General features: G+C 38.7%; 2 protein-coding genes across 6 annotated transcripts; one reads left to right on the top strand and one right to left on the bottom strand.

Annotated features, from left to right (window-relative positions):
• Window positions 1-7,862: 7,862 nt before the first annotated feature.
• Window positions 7,863-8,498, top strand: LOC106763627. Its single transcript, XM_014647794.1, has one exon. The coding sequence runs from the start codon at window positions 7,863-7,865 to the stop codon at window positions 8,496-8,498; it is 636 nt and encodes a 211-aa protein (XP_014503280.1).
• Window positions 8,499-17,960: 9,462 nt separating this feature from the next.
• LOC106765207 (oxysterol-binding protein-related protein 1C) lies at window positions 17,961-25,848 on the bottom strand. 5 transcript variants are annotated; one of them, XM_022782309.1, is made up of 11 exons: window positions 25,215-25,848; window positions 24,416-24,772; window positions 23,150-23,249; window positions 22,561-23,012; window positions 22,284-22,439; window positions 21,517-21,684; window positions 21,279-21,419; window positions 20,946-21,176; window positions 20,586-20,699; window positions 18,971-19,139; window positions 17,961-18,895 (listed from the first exon to the last, which is right to left on the bottom strand). In XM_022782309.1, exons 1-11 carry the CDS (start codon window positions 25,671-25,673, stop codon window positions 18,885-18,887), a joined length of 2,358 nt encoding a protein of 785 aa, XP_022638030.1. In that variant the 5' UTR covers window positions 25,674-25,848; the 3' UTR covers window positions 17,961-18,884. The 5 variants fall into 5 exon arrangements, with proteins under 5 accessions (XP_022638030.1, XP_022638028.1, XP_022638029.1 ...); XM_022782307.1 differs by having other exon boundaries at window positions 18,744-18,888; XM_022782308.1 differs by having other exon boundaries at window positions 18,744-18,888; window positions 22,561-23,009.
• Window positions 25,849-26,400: the final 552 nt, after the last annotated feature.

Raw genomic sequence — 26,400 nt, 5'->3', positions numbered from 1 at the left:
TTTTTCTCAAATTTAATTTGATTTTTGTTTTTATTTTAATTATTTTTTAAATTAAAATAATTATTTATAGTAAAAAATTATTTATAAAATAAATAAAAAATAAACACGTACACGGAATATATGTATTTTCACTGATATAAATAAGTTAAATAATTATTTAAAAAATAAGAGGTTCTTATGACCACACTCATGCAATTCTCTGTCAAATATTCACTCTTGAAGTACAAGTTCTTCCATGATGGCATATGGAAAATATCCATTTTTCCTTACTCTCAGGTAGAAGTACAGTTTTATTCTTTAAATGGGAGAACTTGTGCTGTTACAAAATGAAAATGTTCAGCATAGTCGAGATAATGAATCTGCAGCAAAATTTGTATTTTCAAGACCGTAGACAATGTCAAATTCATATGTAAAGAGCTTTCAATCTCATATGCCCGGTCTTAATGGTGAATTTTTTCCCAATAAATAATGATATCATTGTAGCTTGCGTAATAGCGTAGAGTTCATGCTGCATGCATCTCATGCATTGAGAAAGTTGCCAAAAGATGACCTTAATGAATTAGAATCATATTATATGTCTTTTTATCTAATCATATTAATACTATTAAACTATAATAATTTTAATATTGTTAAGATAATAGCAAAATATTAGTAATTAGATTAGGTCTCTTAAATGATTTAAACTCTTCTAATGTGTTTTCTGTAATATTCTTTATAATCATGTAATCTCTTTCGATTATCTTTTAAATATTTTAATATCTTTAAGATATATTTGATTATTGTAGAAATTTAAAAAAAATTAATAAGATATGATCTGATTAAAAGATATCTGGCAAATATTACTTTTTTATATTTATTGATATAATTAAATAAGATATATACAAAATAAAAAGTGCCTTAGTGGAATGATATAATGAATTCACATAGCAAAATGAGATCCATTAAGATAAAATTTAGAACAATACAAGAAAATATAAAAAGAAAAAACAGTATAAAAAAAATAAAGATACATTAAAATTACAATCTAGAATTCAATTATTACATTCTAGAATGCAATTATTACATAAACATGAACACGATAGAAAAAAACAAGAAATTTCTTTTCTTTATGGGAAATACATTAAAAGACAAGAACGTTAATCGTAAAGACATGATTCTTTATAGGAAATATTGTTTGACATATGCATCCATGTCAATCTTTCATTAAAAGAGCTTCAAAGTCTTCAATTTTATGATCATCGAGTTCATTTTCTCTTATTAAGGTTTGTTGTTGAACTCTCGATTGATCTATATGTTACTTTCCATCTTGAAGCATCCTTTTTGGCATGCCCATAAAGTTGTCTGATTTCGAAAAAATTTGTTTCCTCTAAGGTACTACTATAATCTTCAATATAGAATTGATTAAGTTCTACATTTTTGTTGTGTGGGAGTTAGTGTCGATAAATATTTTTAAGGAGTAAACAATCTCCATAATGGGTGAAAACCCTTGGTACCTTGCTTCATGTTTCCTTCGATAACATGAAGTAAAGATGAATATTTTCGATAAATGCCCATGTTAGGTCTTATGTACAAACTATAAGTCTTTTTTTTTCAAGGCACTAGGGCATCATTTTTGAGAAATAATAATTAAGCACATTCAAAGCATTCAATGTTGCTGGTGTTTCTGCTCTACGAAGAACTGCCAACTACACCTGTTGTTCCTAATTAACAGGACAATCATTTAGTGCTCTGAACCGTTAAGGATGATCCTTAGGTAACCGGAGGTTGTTGTAAACCAAATTAAAGGGTTGGAAATTCTTCAATTATTGAGGTTGGTGCTTTGCCTTTGTTACTGCTTCCTATCTGTATAAGTTAACAAATAGATGTAGACAGTCTTATTATTGATAGATTGTCTACCTTAAGGTTGGTTTCTTCAATCTGGGTTTGATTATTAGTTTCATCTCTCAAATTTCCTGACGGATGAAGAGGAAAAAGAATTATGGTTCTATTATCACTAACCTCGTCATTTGTTCAGAAGATAGTGAATGTTGTGTAATTATCTCAAGTTTATCCTTTTGTTTTTGTTGTATCTTCTTATTTTGGAACTAGAAAAATACATTTCTTTCATGGATGAGACCATACACAATAAGATTATAACCTCATTTTTATTTATTTATTACTATTATTTTCATTTATCAAGTGTGGTGTGTTGAGACTAGATCATCTAGAGCATCTTTGGATTTGAAGTTTAGCAACTGACATTAAACGGAATCATCTTGAGTAGTCAAATGGAAATAACATAGATATATCATGCAAAGAACAAAATTGAAGGAATTATTTAAGGCTACACTAGGAATTTAAATATTAAATAGCAAAAGAGATAAGCCAAAATGACATGACGTATCCTTGAGAAGAAGCGTCTGATAAATAGGAAAAGCCTACACACACTTGTCAAGACACTATGCCTAAAGTTACACATACACTCAAGAAATGATGGGTATAAAAGTGTCTAAGTAAAAAGCAATAGGCGCAAAAAAATCTATGAAATGAAACAAGCTTTACAACATCGTCTAAAGAACATATGTGGACGACATCCGCTCTTAAGAAAAGATATAATACAAAATATTGTTGACTCACAATTAATCAATATTATAAGATGAAGGGAAAATTGATAAGGCAAGATCGTCTGTGAGGCAAACCATCTAACGCATTCATGTTTTGAAGTTTAACAAACGACAAATGAAATGAGCATCCGACAAAGTATTGACTTTGTGACACCAATATCGTTGAGTGAAAAGCATTGTATGAAAAGACGTCAAGACATTTGAATAACTGAAGAAAAGTCTTTGTAAACGTGCTAAGACCAAACGATCTTATTGTCAGAAAACGCATTGCTAAACAATATGTTACTATGAAAAGGTCAATGCATAATAATTCAAAAAATACGCTATAAAGTGTATTAGAAGTGGGTTCTAGGCCTAACTCAACCCCACAAAACCGGCTTGTAAGGTGAGGTCTGCACCCCACTTATATATTATAAATTGGCCTTATCTCTAGTCGATGTGAGACTTCCAACAAAGTGATGTTTTAGTAAACGTGCTATCATGGGCAGAAGATGCATCTTTAAACGATATCCTTGCTAAACGCACTTTTGTATATTACCAAATAATGAAATATGTGCTACATAATGTTTTTGGTAAACGCGCTAATGTTGTAAATGACACTTCAAAAACAATAAGTTGAAAAGAACCTTCCTAAATGTGCTCTTACATTAAACGAAGATCACTAAACAAGGCGTCAATAAATAAACGTCTTGTAAAGGCTAAACGATACCTTGATACAAATGTTATTGTCATCCAAACGATGAAATCCTTATGATTCAAACTTGGTATCTTGTGAAGAGTACTCAAACGATTTACAAAGTTGTTTTGAACACGCAATGTAATGCATTCAATGCATAATGTTTAAAACAATGAAAGCTATGAGAAAATGGAGATATCTGCCAGTATGCATTTCTACTTTACTTTGTGTAAATGCCTATCACAAGTCAAAAGTGAACATTAGAGATAAAGAAGATATTCACAGAAATACTACAAAAAGCATACATGCTCTAACACATCAATTGTCACCTATGGCTACTACCTATGAAAATGCTACAAAGATTTGAAGATTAAAGACAAACATTGTCTAACAGATCTTTTTCCAAAAAACCTATAAATAGAAGATCACTTAAAGAGAAGAAAATTAGTATGAGCTCAAAAACAACAAAAAGATTATCTGAAAATAATACCCATACTCATAAATGCACTCTTGAGACTTATAGAATCACATACTTACATTTGTAAGGCGAGAGAAATTTTTACAAGGCCTACTAGATTGAGTTGTATTAAAAACACATTCTCTCTGTGAGAGTTATCATCTAAAATTTGTAAACAGTATCTAATTGAATTACATTGTGAAGAAAATTCAAACACTTGATGATTAATTCAGTTTAGTTAAATGCTTACTATTTTTTCAAAGATTTTAAAAAATACTCCAAGTTTGTTAGAAAAAAAATTGTTTAATATTCATATAAACTAATTTTTTATTTAATCAGTTCAAATGAACTATTCATAGAAATTTTCACAATTTTTAATTAATTTTATCTCTCCTTAATATTCTTACATATGAAGTCAACAAAGTAAGAAGACATGTAACCCTCTTTTTCGAATCAACAAATATTATATATTAACATGATACAATACCAATAACAAATCAGTAGCATTCAATCTCCCTGGTAAGCCTTTAATCACTCTGATAGACAACAATAAATACACATTAATCATGAAGTTAAACAATAATGTAATTCCACTATGATATCCCTCTTTCATGACCATATAAATTGTTGGTGAGAAATTTAAATGTGAAGTCGGAATTTGACATTGGTTGAAGATAAAAAAATAGATAGAGATAAACAAGCAAACTTATTACTTTAAAATTTTGGGTTGAAGATTATTAGTTTTCTTTTATATATATATATATATATATATATATATATATATGACCATGGTTCAAGATTTATTAAATTGACATTTTCAAAGTTTTGAATCAATTCTCCCCGATACAATGATAGAACTTTTGAAGTAAAAGAGAGTTGTACTCGAAAGAAAAATGATATACAAGACCAATTATCATATAAAACACTTTCCAAATAGAAAAGAGTCACTAAAATAGAAGTGTAACCACTTCCACAATAAATGCACTTGTACCTTGCCATGGTTCTCTCTCTTTGTCTCTATGCCTCTCTTTTTATTTCTTCTTCACCATATGAACACCAATTCATCTAGTATAAGCCACCATTCTTCTCTATCATTCCTTTTCTCTGCTCTATGTACTTCAATTCATATACCATGTGTCATTTCAACCCAATTTTCAAAAATATAGAGAATAAAAAATGATTTTGTTTTAGTTTGTGGAGTCGAGAACAATTCCTTCACAATTTGATCTAGTCACCTCTCTTGATTTCCTTTCACTTCTTCTTAGTTCTTATCAAATCTTTTTCAGTAAAGTCTAAATCCGAGCGATGTATATTTGTCAAAAGACATTCCGATGTTCAAGTTAGTTTTTAATTATCGATCGATTATCAAAGTTAAGTCTTAAATGTTTAATAAATGTAACTACCTACCTCTTTACTTTATCTCTGTATTTATAGATTTCAAAGTGAACTTTTGATTAAGATTGACCCAATTACGATCCAATATCATCTAAGTATGTTTTTACTTTGTTAATTCAAAAGTGAGATCATTTGACCGAACAGTCACAAAATTGAGTGTTCGACCGTTCAGTTTATCTAATTGCGATTTTTTTTAAAAATTAACTTCCTATAAATTGACCGACCGGTAGACATGAATCAATCGGTCCGTATATTATAGATTTTAACAAAGTTTCTTCCTTATAAGACCAGTATTTCACACATTAAAATTAAGTGAAAAAAAAAAGTAAGAAACTTGCAGCTACTCTTCATTTTGTATGCTACGGAACAGAGTAATTGGTTATTCTTTAATGTAATTTATTGCCTAAATATATAATCAATGTGTATAAAAAAAAAATTCTTGATCTCCAGAATAACCAACTACCTCATCATGTAATTGATTACTTCAGCTACAAAAGTAATCAAAAGCAAATTTATTGGCTGATCTGTTATCATATTTAATTAAAACTCATGCGTGCACTAAAATATATCAGCAGTTTGGTATATTTCTAATTGCTCAACTTTTTTATTTTATTCTTGTGCACCGTTTATGATCTTATGGTTTGTCCCTATACTTTAGTTTGATAAATCTTTTCTGGTCAGTCTCGGCATCAGTTTGATATGCGATCTTTGAACATATACAAGTGACAAAAAGACTACACCAACTCCTGCTTTAAAATGGGACAGAGAATATGAGACAACATAATCCTATTGATTATGGTTAGACTCTTCTAGTTTTTACCTAATGTATTTTGTGGTGATCAACTTCTCAACTTATGTTGTTTATTTCAATTTGGATCATACTATAAATAAAAATTAAAAAGGTGGTCAAATATGTAGACGGCACTTTGTAATATAAAGTCTGCATTTTCATTTGCTTAAAATATTGAGTCATTACTTAGGTCATTGTAACATTTTATTTTCTATAATATATGGATCATTTTAAACAAATACAATATCATTAAAATATAAGTTTAATCTACTTTAAAAAATTGACACCTACTTCAATACAAAATCTTAAAACATTAATTTTGTAGGTCTTTTTTCTCAAGCGTCATGAGATTTAAAATCAGGGATTTTCAATATATATACATATATACTAAATACTTGATTTAAATTGAGACAGCTGATGTTGTATAGAATTAAATATTGCAAATGCATAATGCATAAGGGCAGTAGTACTAGCTATATTGGTATAAAGTAGATAGACTTAGGATAAGTTATTAATGTAAGAATTTATAATTATTACAAGTCCTATAAAAGGAAGCATGAGGGATGTAGCTTAGGCCATTGGGGTGGGTATCAATTTTAACTAATTTGATATTATTTTTATTTACTTTTTATTTTTTTATTTTTTAAAAATATATAAAAATTTATATTTTTATAACTAAAAATAAAAACAGTGACAAGTCTTATTGAAGGATGTGAAAAGAACATAACATGGTAAGAGCTTTCCTGCTACAGACTGAGCAGTCTTTGTTTCCTTAAAAATGGGTAATTCTTGCGAACACAAAGTGTACAATAGGGACCCGGTGATATATATAATAGGGACCTAGTATAGTCAGATCACTTGCCGCCCGGTATCCAGCCTTGGTACGAACAGGGACCCGGTGGTCAACCCGGTTACCATCCGGTGACCAAAGAATCGCTAGCAAACCGAAATGACTGGGAGGAACAGATGGCCGATTACCAGCCGGTTACGACCGAGAGGGGACCTTAGCAAATGGTAATCAAGGCGAGGTAAAATGTAATTAGTAAGATGGGCCTTATATTGGGCCATGATTACGGAATAGGTAAGTAAGGGCCCATGAAGAATGCTATAAATACAAGTCAAAGGTGAAAGGTAGTTGGTTACATTAAATGCTCATTTACTCACTTCAGATTATATCTTTGACCTTGTGTAACTTACTGACTTGAGCGTCGGAGTGCCTTTGGCAGGTATCCGACCGGTTTGGACAGAAACGTACGGAGCTCCCTNGGAACGAGAGATTGAGAGGTCGGTTCGTAAGGAAAGTGTGCAGGAGGACTCAAAGATACTCCCGACCGGAACATTTTGGCGCCCACCGTGGGGCCGGAGGTTAGTACCAATGGTGACCACAAGAAACACTACTGAAGATCCTAACGGAGTGATACGGGCATTGGAGTTAAGGATGGAAGAGATGCAACGAAGACACAAAGAGATGCAGAAGAAACACGAGGAGGAGATGATGGCCGTGCGAGCCGAATGTTTAGCCCACATGAAGGAGCAAACGGCGCATGCCAATGGTGAGAAAGAAAGGACTCGTCCGGTAGAAGAGGAGAGAGAGGCGCATAGTAACGCCCAGGCGAATGAAGAGAACAGGGAGAACAGAGAGGAAAAGGGAGAGAGCGTGGTTTTGGTGAAAAACGAGGCACCATCGGTGCCAGTACCCTTTGTGCAGGCAATAATGGAGGTCCAAATACCGGACCGGTTCATCCCCCCACAATTTAAGACATATGATGGGACCTCCGATCCTGAAGCCCATGTTAAATCCTTCACAAATGCAATGGCGTTCCGCACCGGTTGCGACGCCATCTGGTGTAGAGCATTCTCACTCTCCCTGGAGGGCGAGGCCTTAGATTGGTTCGATTCACCCCGGACGGTTCTATAGAAAACTTCAAGGGCCTGAGCAACATGTTCAAGAATCAGTTTGCAGCTTGCCGAGCACAAGAGGCCACGATCGTTGATTTGATGAACCTCAAGCAGGGTAAGGAGGAGCCTCTGAAAGCCTTCATGGATCGGTTCCAAAGAACCGTCAGCCGTGTCAAGGGACTCAGCACGGAGTTGGCTTTGCAACACGTTATGCCCGGACTGCGTCCTAGACCGTTTAAAGATAGCGTATGCCGGAATCCTCCTAGTAGTATGGAAGAATTGCGTCAGCGAACGGATGACGAGATCAGGGTAGAGGGTATGAAACAAAGCTACCAGAAAGAACTCCAGGAGGCGAAGTCGAAAAAGCAGGAAGGCCGGCGGGACGGTCAGGGCGGTCGCCCAGGTAGCGGCAAGGCGAAAGAGGGACCCCGGAATCCCCGGTTCCCTCAGTACACACAGCTGAACGCCCCTAGGGCCCGGATACTGCAAGAATCGCTTAGCACCCAAATAATGCAGGTGCCACAACAGCGTCCGACCCCCCCGGGAGCGGACAATTCTAAACATTGTTTGTACCATCAAAACATGGGTCACAACACTGAAGATTGCATGACATTGAAAGATAAAATAGAAGAAATGATCAGGTCTGGACTGTTGCAGCAATATGTGAAAGGAAATTGAACGGTGGAATACCGTGGCGGTCGAGAGCGAAAGGAGTACGCGAGGCCAAGCTTTCCCCATTCTGACGAAAAGAGAGCCTACACAAGAAGCCCCCCTCGGTCTGCGAGGACCCACCGGCCATCTGACGACCATGACAATCAATATATGGGGGGCCAGAAAAATAACGCTAGGAGATCACGCAGTCGAAGTCAAGAGAGAGGCCATAGTCGCCCGTTGAGGGGAGTCATCAATACCATCTTAGGCGGGTTCGCTGGCGGAGGACAGTCCTCGTCTGCCCGCAAAAGGAGTATCAGGACGTTGCGGTCCATCCATGCCGTGGAGGTTCCTAAGAGAACAATGTTGCCCATTACCTTCACAGACGAAGACTTCCACGCCCCCGACCCCGAGCAAGACGACCCCATGGTCATCACCGTGGAGGTAGCACGGTACGAGATCAGCAAGGTGTTGGTAGATCAAGGTAGCTCAGTGAACATCCTCTACTGGAAAACGTTCCAGCAAATGGATATTTCGGAAGACCTAATAGTCCCATTTGGTGAGCAGCTGGTGGGATTCGCCGGGGAAAGAGTTGACACCCGAGGCTACCTTGACTTGAGAATCCGTTTGCGAACCAGCCGCTCCAGTGAAGAAAAGAAAGTTAGATTCTTGCTGGTAGAGGCAAATACTTCTTACAACGCCCTTTTGGGACGACCATGCCTTAACACATTCGGCGCTATAGTGTCCACTCCGCACTTAACGCTTAAATATCCCACTTCCAACCGAACGATCTGCACAGTCCGGGCAGACTAGAGGACAGCTAGAGAATGTTATGCAGTAGGATTAAGGATGTTCCCTAGGGAAGTAAAGCAGAAGACCTCTCGGTCAGAGGTAGCTATGACTGATTTGGATCCCCTGACCAACACAGAAGACCGCTTGGAACCGATGGGCGAAACAGTTCCCGTTCTTATCGGATCGGACCCCACGCGGACGACACTCATCGCTCGGGGTATGGACCCAAAGATGGAGGAACAGCTCAGGGCCGCGTTATGGCGCAATCGTGATTTGTTCGCCTGGACAGCGGCGGATCTGCCCGGCATACACCCTTCTGTAGTGTCCCACAAACTTAGCTTGTGCCGGGAAGCCCGCCCGGTAGCCCAAAAGAAGAGAAAGATGGGGGAGGAGAAGCGTAAGGCGGTGGGGATGGAAGTCAAGAAGCTGACAGAAGCCGGATTCATCCGGGAGGTTACATACACCACGTGGTTAGCTAACGTGGTCATGGTAAAAAGAAAGCGAATGGAAAATGGCGCATGTGCACCGATTACACGGACTTGAACAAAGCTAGCCCAAAAGACTCTTATCCCCTACCTAGCATTGATGCCTTGGTAGACGGTGCATCTGGCCATCGGATGCTCAGTTTCCTGGACGCATATTCTGGGTATAATCAAATACCCATGTACGGGCCGGACGTTACGAAGACCGCTTTCATGGCGGATAGGGCCAACTTTTGTTATGAAGTCATGTCGTTCGATTTGAAGAATGCTGGCGCCACTTACCAAAGGCTGATGGACCGGATTTTCACCAACCAAATTGGCAGATGTATGGATGTATATGTCGATGACATGGTCGTGCGGTCGGGGGAGAGCGGAGATCATTTGGCGGATCTTGTAGAGGTATTCGGACAAGTCCGGAGGTATGGCATGCGCTTGAACCCGGTCAAATGCACATTCGGTGTAGTTGCTAGAAAATTTTTGGGTTTCATGCTGACGTCCAGGGGGATCGAGGCTAACCCCGACAAATGCGAAGCAATCATGCAGATGCAGAGTCCTCGCACCTTAAAAGACGTTCAACGGCTAGTTGGCCGGCTCACCGCGCTATCGCGATTTATACCCAAACTAGCTGAGAAAATTCGCCCAATTCTGAGAAAAATGAAGAAAGAAACCGCAGACAAGTGGGATGATGACTGCGAACAAGCCTTTGCTGATGTCAAGAGCATCCTCTTCAACCCCCGGTAATGAGCCGACCTGTCCAGGGCGAGGAGCTCCAAGTTTACTTGGGAGTATCAGAGGCGGCGGTAAGCGCGGTTTTGTTTCAAGAAAAACCAACTTTTAAACTAATTTATTTCGTCAGCAAAACCCTGCAGGATACCGAGCGTCGATACCAGCATGTTGAGAAGGTGGCTTTAGCACTTCTCACGGCTGCCAGGAGATTAAGGCCATACTTCCAGAGTTATCAGATCGTCGTCCGATCGGATCACCCGATATCCAAAATTCTGAGGAAACCCAACTTGGCCGGACGAATGGTCGGTTGGGCAGTGGAACTTTCTGAATTCCGAATTCGCTACGAACCCCGGGGATCGGTGAAGGGCCAGCACTTGGCAGATTTTACAGCTGAGTTGCCGCCGTCCGAAGGGGAAGAATGGGTGTTATTCGTCGACGGGGCCTCCGGACGAACAGTCAGTGGGGCCGGGATAGTGTTGGAAGGCCCGAACGGGTTTTTAATAGAGCATTCACTCGTGTTCAAGTTCAAGATCTCCAATAACCAAGCAGAGTATGAGGCTCTGATAGCCAGACTGGAACTCGCTCAAGACATGGGGGCAAGACGGCTTACTTGTCGGACGGATTCCCAGCTAGTCGTGGGGCAAATGAACGGAGATTTTCAGGTGAAAGAAGAGCAACTCCTGAGATACTACCACAAAGCTTCGGCCCTAGCTCAGACTTTTGAAAAAATAACCGTACAACACATACCGCGTGAGCTGAACACTCGCGCCGACATGCTATCAAAACTCAGCTCAGGAAAGGAAAAGGGGTAGCTTACCACCATCATCCAGCAGGTCTTGTTACAGCCATCAATCGAATGTCAGGCCATTACCACGGATGACGTGGACGATTGGCGGAAGGAAATCATGACACTGATGAAGCAACAAGATGATGGAGCCCACCTCCCACAAAAAGAAGCAAAAAAGATCGCATGCTTTCTGCTAATAGGAAACGACTTATACTGAAGAGGATTCTCATCCCCCTACTCAAATGTTTAAGTAAAGCCGAAGCCGACTATGTAATGGACGAATTGCACAATGGTATATGCGGCCTCCATACCGGAGGACGTACACTTAAAGCCCGAATTCTCCGGGCAGGGTACTATTGGCCGACGATGGAACAGGACTCCGCATCCTTCGTACAAAAATGCTTAAGTTGCCAAGCACATGCGAATGACCACCATGCCCCTCCTCACAAGTTGCACTCCATGGTGGCTTCGTGGCCATTCGGTCAGTGGGGAATGGACATCGTCGGACCTTTTCCTCCCGGGCCGGCGCATAAGAAGTTCTTATTGGCAGCGGTCGACTACTTTACCAAATGGGTAGAGGCCGAACCATTGGCCATGATCACAGCAGCCCAGGTGCAGAAATTTTGTTGGAAGATAATATGCAGATTCGGACTCCCCAGGACCATAATCACGGACAACGGACGACAATTCATCGATAAAAAATTCGAACATTTCCTTCAGCGACTGGGCATAAAGCATTCGACGAGCTCTGTTGAGCACCCCCAGATGAATGGTCAGGCAGAGGCCATGAACAAGATCATCGTGGCGGAGCTGAAAAAGAGGCTGGGAGAGAATAAAGGCGCCTGGGTAGAGGAACTACCGGAGGTGTTGTGGGCGTATCGATGTACCCCACACGGAACGACCGGTGAAACCCCGTTCAACCTGACGTACGGAACCGACGCTGTGTTACCGGTCGAACTTGGCGAACCCTCATTGAGGAGAGGGTTAAGTGACCTAAGTTTGAATGATCGGGAGATGAGAGTCGAGCTCGACACTTTGGACGAGAAAAGGGAGAAGGCGGTCTTGCGAGCGGAAACGTGTCGAAGAATGATAGAACGGAAGTAAAACACCAAGGTGCGCCCTCGGAACTTCCAAGAAGGAGACCTGGTGTGGAGAAAAACGGGTGAAGCGCGGCGCATCATGGCCCATGGCAATTTAGCAGCCAAATGGGAGGGTCCGTTCAAGGTCGTTGAGGCCCTCGGTAACGGCGCATATCGACTCACCAAATTAGACGGACGACAAATAACAAACACATGGAATGCTTTACATTTGAAATTGTATTTCAGCTAAGTTTATCTCTTGATGTACCAACCGATATATAAAACGAAGACTCTTCATCAAATGACTACTACTTTTACTATTATTTGACGACCGGATTGATGAACGGAACTTTCCTGTCAACATTGGTTGAGTGGTGAACGACATAGCCTACCACCCGTAATATCCAATTTGACGAATGGATAAATCCTATCAATTCCGAAGGGGACAAGGCACGGCCTGCCCCCGGGACAACCATGGATCGAGGGGGTGAACGGCAAATGCCTGCCCCCAGGATCATCATCGCTTGACTGGAATCATGGCAATCTCGTCCATCTTCGAAGCACGAATAACCGAATAAATTCGAGAAATTAATACAAGCGTGAGCACACATAAATCCACAGTACACGATAAAAACGATTACGCATATGCATTAAAGAAAATGTCAAAGTTAAAGCCATACATCACCAAAAATATATAACCGGGCGGCAATGTAAACAAACAACATATTGTTTAAAATCCGCCCGCTGAAACCAAAAAAAAAAAAAAAAAATTATCCTAGAACGACGGCGTTGACCCCTTACATTTTTTCGCAAGATTAAAGGAATCGAAAACATGAATCGAAAATAACAAGCGCATATCGAACGGTAAAAGCAAAAGCATCATTGTCCAAAATAAGACTTAACTAGACAGTCATTGACAAAAACAAAAAACAAAGTGGGCGGTAGTGTAAACAACCCCTAAGTAGTTTAAACTCCGCCCGCCCGAACAACAAAATGGACACGGAAAACCTAAACTAATTTTTCTAATTACACGACCGCTTCTGAACCTGCCGCATCATCCGCTTGAACGCCCGGGGGACCAATGTATGTTAACACCCCGCCGTAGACATCCTTGTCAATGTCGAAACCCAAAGTCAAGGGTTTCTCCACCTTAAGGATCACCTCCGCCTGCCGGAGGGCCTTATAAAAACCCTCCTCGTGCTCATTAATCACCGTGGCTTTGAGGGTTGTTATTTCAGCACGGGCGTCCTTCAGGTCAGCCCTCAGGACCTGCAAGTCTTTGTGCAGAATGACGGTGCTCTCCTGTAGCCTCGTCTCGACTTCCTTTTGCTCCAAGGCCGTGACTTTGAGTTCCTCACACTCAGTAGATAAGAGAGCATTGTCCGACCGGGCCTTCTCCAACATGTCAGACGTCGCCTTCAGCTCGGCCGCCATTCGGGCCAGTTCCTGTTGTGCCTCACTTAGGCGCTCTTTCTCCTTTTCACGTTCTTTCGTCGACGCGTCCAAACTGGCTTGAAGGGCAGCCATCTTCTCCTTCTCCTCCAGCAGACATTTCTTCACCTCTTCAGACCCTGGAAGGCCGCCGGTGTCTCTTAAGTACCCCACCATAAATGTCGTCCGGCTAGACATCTCAAAGATAGATTCTAGCAAGGCCGGACCGGACATGGATTCAAGGATGGCCTTGTGGGCGGAACCCATATGGAAATTCACCCGACTACCCACGTTGTACTCAGTGCTGAACACCCCGCCCGGAAGAGGAACGCACTCTCGACGATTCCTCTTGGAAGAAAGCTTATCGCCATCCTTCCTAGACTTTCTCCTCTTACGGGAAGCCGAGGGGTCCACCGGGAGTGATCGAGAAGCCATGTCGGAGGGTGGAACCATGCTCGTTACAGGAGGGTTGGAGGGGCCGGCCCCGAGAGGATGGGACGTCCCGGCAGGAGGTGTCTTGTCCTGAATAGGAATCCCAAGGGGAATAGACCCCGCTGATGGTATTCGAGCAGACGCAAGCGTGACCCGTCCGGAGGGAGGCGGGCGCCGGGGAGGAGGTACGACACCGTCTTTAGGGGCGGCCGGCGCGTTGGAACCCCCTCTCTTAGCTAACAGGAAGTTGGATTGGTGGGGATTGGGAGCAGCCATAATGTCTAAAAGAACGTAACAAATTTAGTTAAGTAATCACTTTAATAAAACACAGAAAATTGAACCGATACTATACCGAGTGCTCTCCGGCTGCAATCCTCGAAAGGAAGGCAGTCAACTAGGGCGCGGGCGGAGAGGCGGCGGGGGAGGGTGTCAAGAACATCGACCACACACAGGTCAACAATGTCTAGGACCTCTTTCGCAAAAGCCTTCATCCTAGTAGGATTCTCCGTCCAGTATAATGGGAAAAGAGAGGGCCCTTCCTCGTCGAAGAACTCACGACGGCTACCCTCGGGAATAACCACCTTAAAGAACTGTTCTTTAAAATTCTTGTAGGACTCGGCGTATGTTTTGAATAACGTTCGGTCCAACACCGAGGACAAGGAAACCCAACCCCCCTTTGGAGGTGGGCGAACATCAAAGTAATATAAGAAGGCCGGAACAGTAGGTATCACACCGGCCGCCATGCACATCACACCAAAAGCCTAGATGTTGGCCCAAGAATTCGGATGAAGTTGGGTAGGGGCTACATTCAGGGCGCGAAGCACACCCATCTGAAAGTTGGTGAAAGGGACCCGAACGTGAAGATGTTCGAACAAGGTAGTATAAATAAAGAAGAAGTCCTCTGGGCTCGACCCCTTCCTATGACATACACGTTCGTTCTCTTGGCTCACAGCGATCCTAATCAGTCGACCGTCCGCTTCATCCCTTACCAAGTAGGACCTATCTATGAAATCCTGAAGGACGACACTGGAAAGGTTCGAAGACTGCGTCTTCGCGTCAAAACCAGCCCAGTCGTATCCCGGAACGGGCGGGAAACCACCAAAAGGCACCAAAGGGACAAGATCAACCCGTATGCCGCCCCGTGTTAAAAATAAGGGGGTTCCTTAAAAGATACGGTCGGCATTGGCTGCAGGCAGTTCGGTGCCCGGGGGAGCCACTGCCCGGCGAGGCTCAGGAACCGCCAAAGGAATCGCTTCGGCGGGAGGAAACTCCTCAGGGGTAGGTGCGTCATAGCTGGAACCTGAAGAGGACGAACTCCCAGACCGGCTGCCTTCACTCTCACTCGCCACTCCACTGCCACTGCCACCGCGACCCGACGACTCCAGAGAAGACTTGATATTAACAACAAAATCCATTTTATTACCTGGGGGAAAACAAATTCGAAGGAGAGAAAACTAGAGAAGATGACAAATGGCTGGGACCATCTCCCCTATTTATAGGAAATTTTTTTTGAAAACCGTCACGCATCTCCACCATCCAAAATTATCAGATCAACGTTCCAGATTAAGAGCCGTTACGATTCTCAAAGTGTAACGGTCTGCATTCACGCGACACGTGTCTTTTTCCCGCGCAAAATCCCAAACCGACCCTCCTTTGAACCACTACCCCCCCGGATTACCGATAAACCCTACGGCCATTGCATGGCCTAGGGCTTGGGGGGCCTATGTACAATAGGGACCCGGTGATATATACAACAGGGACCCAGTATAGTCAGACCACTTGCCGCCCGATATCCAGCCTTGGTACGAACAGGGACCCGATGGTCAGCCCGGTTACTCTCCGGTGACCAAAGAATCGCTAGCAAACCGAAATGACTGGGAGGAACAGATGGCCGATTACCGGCCGGTTACGACCGAGAGGGGACTTTAGCAAATGGTAATTAAGGCGAGGTAAAATGTAATTAGTAAGATGGGCCTTATATTGGGCCGTGATTATGGAATAGGTAAGTAAGGGCCCATAAAGAATGCTATAAATACAAGTCAAAGGTGAAAGGTAGTTGGTTACATTAAATGCTCATTTACTCACTTCAGATTATATCTTTGACCTTGTGTAACTTACTGACTTGAGCGTCGGAGTGCCTTTGGCAGGTATCCGACCGGTTTGGACAGAAACGTACGGAGCTCCCTTGGAACGAGAGATTGGGAGGCCGGTTCGCAAGGAAAGTGTGCAGGAGGACTCAGATATACTCCCGACCGGAACACAAAGGAAAGAAACATTATGAAAACAGATAGCTGTGGCACCTTGTCTGACGCATAGACTAGGACAAATAATAGTGTTGCATGTGCACAAAACATGATGTTTGGTTTGAAAGATTTGGGGAGAAAAAAAGCGAATGTTCATTATGAATGAAAAAGAGAGAGTAGAAGGGTGACCGAACGAAACTGAACACGAGTAAGACAGGAGTTTGTGACACAAACATCCACCATGCGGTCCAAGGAAGGATCCTTGGTCTGGTTTGATTTTAGTAAAACTGCATAATGTTATGCATTGGAAAAACTTATCCTCAAACTGCATTATCATCATCATCGTAATGTTTGAAATCTAGGTATGAGTTAAATTTATATATAGAATACAAATAATAAAGTTGAACAAAATATTAAAAAATAAACACTTAAAAATTTAGATTGGAAAAGGTGTCGAACGTAATTTGAACTCATATATCAGTCGTATTGTGTTTATCTAATTATCCTTCCTTAACAAATGAGTTACGTTTTAATCCATCTGATGGATATATATATATATATATATATATATATCCCCGGAATTCGGGTTTTTGATGTAGTTGCCAAATTAAGCAAACCAATGGCATGTGATAAAAATCCATTCCAAAATATGGATTGCTTAGTTTTGAAGAAGAGGAAGTTTCTTAGTATGTTTTTCTTTTCTTTTTGATTATTATGTTTTTCATGTTTTGGTGCACACTGCTTTCTGTTTGCACCCATTTATGAATATTTAATGCCTTAAGGACTACTGACTAAACATGGCTACATGTATGTAGCTGTTTCTATTTTACTCACCCTAAGTTTCATTTCCTTTGCTGCTTCTTCCTGTTTTCTTAGGCCATCACAGTCCAAACCCATTCGGATTTGTTGGGCTGATGAAAATAATGATTTAGAAATAACTTTAGACAAAAGCTTTTTGAATTGTGTGATTTAGAACTAAATAATTACTTTTAATTGTATTATTTGATTTCTTTTTCTTTAAAAGGATGATTTTTAAATTACATAATTGGATGACTTTTAGATTGTGAAATCTTGAAATCAAGAATAACTTTCAAAATTTGAGGCACTTTTTTCTCGAAAAGTAGCTTTCTGCATTATATAATATGGAAGTTATTTTACTTCTGAATTATACAATCAGAAATCATTTAGCCTATGATTTACATAATCTAAAAGTTATTTGACTTTTAAATTGTAGAATTTGAAAATCATTTTTGTCTTTTGGTTTATATAATCTATAAGTTAATTACATAGTCTATAAGTTAATTTTTTAATTTTTTAACTTCTGGATTATCCAATCTAAAAGTTGAAAAATAACTTCCAGAAATCCAGAAAGTGCAAAATGGGATTTTACTTTTTTATGTGGAGTGCAGGAAGAAATTGTCTAAATTAGACATTGAAAGATATGTTAATTGAGCAGAAACTTGGGCTTTGGAGGATAGGTTGTGATGCTTTGAAAAGTCAAAAAAGAGGAAGCCTGACCTTTATAATCAGAAGCAGAATTCGGTACAAGACTGAAAAGAAGAGTCAATAAGAATCTCCACAACACAGTAATGTTACTGTCATTTATTTCAAAGAGCTTTCTTTGTTCTTTCCTGCATGCTCAAGTTAGGATTATATTTACCCAAACCTCCATTAATAATAAGAAATAATAACACCAACCATATGTTGAAAGTATATTAAAAAAATATCTCAAGCTCCTTTTATTAATTCCCCTTACAAATACATCCCAAAGAATGAAGTATGAAAAATGAAGCACTTCTATGACTTCCATATATGGTAAGTTCTATTGTGCGATCAATTATACTTTTGGTATAATGAATAAGAGTATCAAACACTAGAATAATAATTAAATGTATAATCCAGAAAGACATTAAAGACACGAATTACAAAGAATGAATAATGTTTAACAAACCTAATTTAATTTGATAAAACTATTTGTTATTTATTAGTTAAAATATACAAATTTACTACCACTTGAACGTAAGAGTGGTTTACCAAAGATATTTGTATCAACTAAAATTCCGATAACAAGTATAGGAAACTGCTGGGGTTAGGGTTTTGTAAACAGAGAGACATGATATAATTATAAAACTTAATCTGGTTTGGGTGGAAAATGGGCACTGACAGATTTTTCAAGAATGTGACTGTTGTATATTATGTATATGTAATATATGAGATGAAACATCCTGAATACCTCGTTTATAAATATATAATATAATTTTACTGAAAAAAAAAAGTATGCGAACCTAACATGAAAAAAATTTCATAACTTATTCCTAATACTGATATTAACAATAAAAATCATGAGGATATAAGATGACTGAGGCTAGAAATTAGAAACAATTACATTATTACCTGCTCATATTTTTAATGATTGACTATGATGAATTTCATGAGGAACTTTAACTGCGATCTAGCAGTATAAGACCCCCATCAGTTAAAAGAATTGAAGGTAAAATGTTGATAAACTACAGTGAATATCATTGACCTTCGTCCAAGAGATGATCAGAAGGAATTTGACCAAAAATGTCAGGACATGAGTTCCAATTTCCTTGTTCTCGAGCCTCCCAATACCCTCCCAAGTAGCGGTAGGAACCGCTCTGTTTATCCTTACCAAACCACCGTGGTTCCCAACCGCTCTCTTGCATTTTCCGAGCCTGAATCCCATTCAAACAAATATCAAATATCAAACATAACAAGTTGTCTCGGAAAATAAGGATAAAGCACAAGGGCTTCACTCCTCTAAAGAGAAAACTGTTAAAGTTTTGGCAACATCATAATTTATTTTATACATGTACTACATAACAATCACAGTTTCAACCGTCAATTTTCATAATGATTGGTTACCTTCAAATTGTACTTCTCGCTTACTTGGAAATTAAAATATATAACTGGAAATCTACTACATTTATTTTAACAGTCTCCTCTCCCAAAGTCAAGGGTAGAAAATTTTATAACCTTGTCTAAAACATAATGTGTAGTCTGTTTGGACAAACTTATCTATGAACTTTTAGGACAAAAATAAAATTAACTTTTTTTACAAGTTAAAATTAATTTATAAACAAGTTAAAAATAAAAGTTTGAAGAAAATAATGAAAATGTTATACGAGGTAGATTATGCAAAAATAAATTTTAACTTAGGACGAGGTGGTTAATTTCACTTTTTTCTTCATATTTCTTTCATCTAAAAGCCATTTTGAAAAAAAAAAAAAAAATTCATCGAAACATACGAAAGAGCTCATCCTTTACACATCTCGTTTAGTTATCGTGAAAACAAAAAGTGTTGATACCATAGCACTGAGAGAGGTAGCACGGTCAAAACAGGGAAAAGATCAACTTGCACAAAATGATACTAGGCCAGATAAGTGACCGCACATTCAGAGCAACTCGGTCAAAAATGTTTCTATTAAAAAAAGTAAAACAGTTAGTGCTACTTTATGAGCAATAGCTATCATTATTAAGTATGATTCTTGTCTTTCCACAAGTAATTGTATTTGATGACTAGTCGGATTTAAGGCATTCTAACAAGCAATTGAAGCACTAAGGGTATCTTTGGAAGAAATTCTTTGTAAGGGATTTATGGACAAAAATTGATATTAATTTTCCTATAAATAAAAATAATTTATGCATAAGCTAATTAGTGAAAGTTATCTGTACTTTTCTAAATTCTTATTTTTAACGATGTATGAACTAATTTTAAAAGAAATCTTGTTTTTTTTCTTCTAAGTTCTTATCCAGAAACTTGTCTAATCGTACCTTAAATAATCTACCCTTACCCATGGTAGCATTTGACAGTTGACCAACCGACACCAGATTAAAGTCGACAAAAATGTTCGATTCTATTTTTACTTTATTTTCACCCTTATCATAACTAAATGATCTACTTAACATATATACTAAGATTGCCTTGCAAAGGTTAAAAATTATAACTTTTAAAGAAGTTAATATGATATAAGTCCACTCATGTTTTAATCCCGTTTCAATTTTGTTCTAAACCAAAACATATAGCAACACTCCATATCATGTTCCCACTCTATATCTATTCAATGTACTCCCTCTGAAACCAACAAAGGAAATATCACAGTGTAGAACAGCATAATTACCTGACGTTGACGCTGTTCAAGTCGCAATTTTTCTGAATTTGCCATCTCATACTCTCCATTTTCCAAATGCCTTTGGTCAGGTCTTAACCTGGAATCAGTTGGTGGCAGCTTATCCTATGTATGCACAAATAAGTGATAATAGATAAGTACAAGTATTCATAATATGCAAAATAATGATATGGATATTTCAGTCCTTTAATGTTAAATTTAAATTATTTCATACTTATAGCTCTTCCATGATAACGCAACACTCATAATGGAGTTAAAGAGGTGGAAATACGGACTAGTTTTCCACTATAAAGAAAAAGAATAGGAAGATAAACTAGCTATACGAGAGAAAGTGTGAATTAAGAAAGGGACCTTTAATCCAGGGGTAAGTTCATTTAATGTGATGGCAAACCGAGTGAAGTTGTATCTAGTGGGGAACTTGGGCGGCTTGCTCCGCTTCCATAGTAAATGGGCATCTGACATTGATTCATAACCTTTTCCCTTCCCACTATAGTCTCCATTTATATAATACATGCTGTCATCCCATTTTCCGAGCAAAGTAGACAATATTTTCCCATTTCTGTCCTGAACAATACCATGAACCTGAGAGAAGTTCACATGTCAAGTACTATATTACAACAAAGTTAATGCCAGTCATAACGTAAAGACAATCAATACGGACTCCGTGAAACAGATATTGAGCACCTGGTGAGGGTTTCGATCAATTATAGACTGTTCCTTGAATTTCAGTTTACATGAGTAATCTTGATTTCCCTGTATCCGCATTGTACCATAATGATCACAATACAGCTTTCCCAATATAAGATTGTATATTGATGTAGTAACCTGAACGAAAGGTTCCATATCAGTTTAGAACCAAATCTGCACACAGTATTTTCTATGAGGCCATTGGACACATGGTAGTGGAAGTAGTTAAAAATACCTTACTCCACTGGAATACTTCACCATCGTCAAATTCCAAAGTCAAAAAGCCAACCGGATCAAGCTGAATTGACCGACCCCAAAATTTGCTCTTTAAGTTGCTATCTCCACAAAATTTCCAACCTGTACCCTCACAGTGACATGCAACTATCATTGGGTGATGACTGACCTGAGAGAAAGAAGAAATATACTAATTTCAAAATGGAAACAGATATATAAAAAAGTCATAATCATATCCTTTATTTCAAATTGTGCTGCCTTTCATCTTGTTATACATAACTTAAGCACCCAATCACATCAATTTTCATTCATCAAATTAAGAAATGGAGTAGTTTTAAGATTATACTTGAGTTTTTCCGTCAAACCGTGCTTTGGAAACTTTTTTCGTTTTAATCCAGAAGCAAGAAGTTCTAAGGACTTCAAATAAGCATGATTAATGAATACTGATATGTAGGATTTAAACAAACAATAAGTTCAGACCAAAACAATCACATTTCAAACACACACCCCTTGTAATTCTCACAGGTGGCCTTTCAGTGATAGGCTTATAGGTAAGTCTAGCACTAAGCTCTTGCTAACCATTACATTCCCAACATTTTTATACCAAAATGCTAATTTGATGCTTTTCACCTTCTCTGTGCAACATTACATGATAAAATACATGCATATATATATATATATATATATATATATATATATATATATGATAAAGTAATCAAGAAAAATATCATCTATTCAATAATATCAATGTCAAGCATTAGCTTGGACCTTTTCTGAGAAAAATCGAAAGCCTTTATCTGGAAAGTCAGCCTCATATGTTTCCCCTAGTAATGGGTTAAATGGTTTACAGATTCTTCCTTCAGTCGAAGCATAGGCAGATACAGCAAAAGCAGCAACATTGAGAATTCTCATGAGGCTATTACCCTGCATAACATCATCAACGAGTTAAAATACATAGAACATTGCACCGAGAAATGCACATTGAAGAACTACCAGCAAAGTAAAATACAGGGCAATATGACTTGGATGCCATATTTAGACTTACCCTTCTTCCCCATTCATATGCTCGGTCTAGAAGATATGAGTATTCCATTTCTTCACAGCATTTTTGCAAAGAGGAGAGAGGCTCATTAAAATAAACAGGAAGGCAAACTTTTGTCAGATCCTTCCCAATATTATCCTTAATCATTGACCAAAGGCTGACACCTTTCTCCTTTTCAACAGGATCAGGTAATTTCTTTCGCCGCTTAACGTAAGGATAGTTGAATCCAACAGATCTAATGGAAGGATCTACATCCTCCTCTGATTCAACAGCATAGAGTCCTTCATCGTCTGAAGAGAAAGACGAGACCCTAATATCAGAAGCATTACTTTTAAAAGAATTCGAAGATGACAGAAAATCTCGAGTGTCAAAAAAGGTAGTGTCTTCATCATCTGTTTCTTCCTCAGCTGCATCATTTCTCTCATTATCATCCTCAGACTCAGTTCCACTTTCTTCTGGATGAAAAAGTTTAAATGCAAAAGAAAATGGAAATAATTCATAAGAAAACCTCTATTTTCAAGAAAATGCACAACCAAAAAACACACGGTGAAAAGATCCTAATCAAATGAAAGGGTCAACATTAAGCACTTACCACTAGATTTTTCCTGCCCTAATCTAGAGGAAACCTCTTGATCATTCAACTGTCTTTGGCTTTCATCAACCACAGTATTCTCCAGATCCACCTTTTCTGTCTACAATAATGAAGTACAAAGAAATTCTTTTCACGAGGAGAACAAAATGCTAACCTTAATCAATATATCAACAAGTAAAAGGAAGCAATTAAAAGTAAAGATCAAACGAAAACTCTCCACAGTGCGAAGAAAAATATTTTGTTTAAGCTATTGAAATATGGTAATTCAATGGATGGACTCTAGTATTAGAGATCACAAACCTTGCCAAGAAATATTGAAACAATTTCTGTTTTAAAGTTAACCATGTCCACCGACTCTCTCCTAATGAAAATAAAAATAGCAATTTGGAATTAAAGAGGGGGGATGAGTACAATCTCAGGAAGGCACATTTGTAAAAGTATCAATGCAGAAAACAAGGCGATCTATTAATATTTACCTTTGGAAATTTTTGCTATACATTAAGGTAAACAGGCTTACTGGATAAACAAAAATATAAGAACAGTAACACCTAGGTATAGCATTTTATGATCACTCAATCTGCTGCGCCCTTGCATGCAGGGCTATTAACTGGTTAAAAACTTGTACAGCAAGATATATAAATACAACCCAGAAATATATCTAGTTAATGTCTCATTTCACCTATACAATTTTTTTTTTTATAAAGAACACTCAGCTGTGCATGTGTCATGTAAGTTCAATCGTCCAAGGATTTATTTCTAACAGACTCTGCTAGTAATATGATCAAAATTCATCACAAGTCAGAATAAAAGAGCCTCAAGACCCACTAACCACAACCTCTTTCCTTTATGGATTTAAGATTTATAACTTAGACACTATACAAGCATACCAAACCCCTACAGTCCATTACAAACCAATTCAAATACGAAAAGGAAAGAATTTGACAGAACACTGAATATTATTAATTGCTGTAGCACCTATAACAAATGAACTCATGAACAAACCATCAGACTTGGCAGTAGATTGTGTACAAACAGTAGAAGAAAAAGCATGGGAGAACTAGAGAAATTACACATGATATTTGACAGGATGATAATACACAATTCTCTATTTTCTTTTAAATGAGAAGGAGAAAGACACGGTCCCTCCTTTCTTTGCCCCTAATCTTAAGAGTACTAAGAATGACCAGCTTTCTGTGCAGTAGTAGAAATCCACCAAGAATAGCCAGTTTGATTGGCTTCAAGATTTCTACTTTTCATTAAAGGTACCTCTAATTGCCGCAGAGTGTCGATTAGAGCCACCTGCTTTTGTTTAAGCAGCAGAAGCTGGTTTTGGAGTGTGGCATACTCATTTCTCATTATCTGTTCACTGTCCCGAATGGCTTCCTCACTCACTCCATCCTCCATAAGTCGAAGCCTGAGTTTCTCTGTCGAAACAGCCACATTGTCTACTGGAGCCATCAACTCACTATTCGATATCCGGGGAAACATATCTTTCACTGCCTGCAAGGCCTCCATCCATGCCACCCGATCATAAGGAGTCTCGGCCCTCAAATGGAGTCTCTTAGTCCCAGTGAAAACAGAGAATCGCTTGTCATCGGACCTGCTCTCACGTATAGTCGAAACCTACACACAAACACAGATGAACATAACAAATACAATTAGACACTCAACCCCAAAAATAAAAAAAACCGCCATGCCATCCACCACATTGAAGTTTCTATATATTACACCCATCTTATAAATTAATAATCAATATTTTAATTACGGCCAAGGGTTTACAATCTCTATGACAGCAATAGCAGCCACATATGTCCCCAATCCAAACCACAATTCAAAACTTGCTTTTGATACAAATCAACACGTATCCTCCAGAGGAAGCACTCCGAATAAGACCAATTCATATAGAAATATAGAAACATGTAGAGGTTCAGTAATTACAACTTCTGAATTTTCAATTTCGTAACTGGTACTCTACCAGCGTGGTAACCCAAACTGAAAAGAAATTAAAAGGGGAAAAAACAAATGGAAGAGAATGAAAAAAAAGGAAACAAATGACGAAATGGACCTTGAGATGGATTTCACCGACGGGCTTTCGGCGACGATCGACATGATTCGAATTGCGGTTGCGAGAGATCAGTCGCGCGGATTCCTCGCCAATGACCTTCGATCCCTTCTCGGTTTCGGAGTTTACGATGATCTTGTCGGGTCCATGAATCTTGTAATAGGAAAGGACGCCATCTTGAAGCACGAACCAGCGCGTTCTCCATCCTTTGCCATAGTTCACCCACTTGTGCAGAATCCCGGAGATTCCGTTCCCGACGAGGTCTTTGATCCTGACGTCCACAGCGGTGGGAACCGGCAAGGGGTGTGCACGGCCGCCTTCACCGCCGTTGGTGAGGGAGTGGAGGGCTTGTCCAGTTCGGTGAGCAGGGTCGGATCTGGGTGCGGCGGGGATAGGGGGCATGTCGAGGGTGATCGGAGAGGAGTGGTCGGAGACTACGGAGACACAGCAGAAGGGATGCATTAAGTGGGAATGAGGGTGGTGGCGGTTGAAGAAAGGGTCATGGTATGCGTGTGGAGCTTTTGTTGGTGATGATTGAGGATTGGGAGAAGGCAAAAATTGAAGAGTCAAGAGGAAGAGGGAGAGGGAGTGCAAATTCGCGTGAAGGATCCGGAGATTAAAAAACGGTTACGTTCGAAGTGCTTTAACTAAAATAATTATATTTATTCCTTTTTGTTTTATTCATTTCCCCTACATATATTTAATCCATAAACAAACACTCAAGGACACCATAAAGGACTTATTTAAATTCAAATACAAACTACTATACATATATTGACTTTTATATATATTATGAAAAGTTATTTATTTTTTTGTTAACATGACAAAAATACTAATTAAACGCTAGAATTGGATTGAAATTGAAATTAGAGCCTACTTTTATTTATTTATTTATTTATTTATTTATATATATATATATTTTAAAAATATATATTTGAAATTTAAATTGGCTAAATATGTCAATAAAATGCACGTAATTGTAAACTTTTGCAAAGAATAAGAGGAAAGTAAAGTATAAAAACTTTCATGCTTTTGTAAATCCTTTTAGTTATTGTTTATAATTAATATTTTTAACCAATAGGATGTTTATCCCTTGGCAAATTTATTTGAAATATTTTACGTATAATAAAACCACATTTTAACTATACCATATAATTGAATGTTATAGGTAAATTAAAATTTAGAGAGT

This window comes from Vigna radiata, chromosome 6 (assembly GCF_000741045.1).
Source record: "Vigna radiata var. radiata cultivar VC1973A chromosome 6, Vradiata_ver6, whole genome shotgun sequence".
Taxonomy (NCBI): domain Eukaryota; kingdom Viridiplantae; phylum Streptophyta; class Magnoliopsida; order Fabales; family Fabaceae; genus Vigna; species Vigna radiata.
Note: the sequence above shows the minus strand (reverse complement) of the source record. Positions and strands in the feature narration are given on the sequence as shown.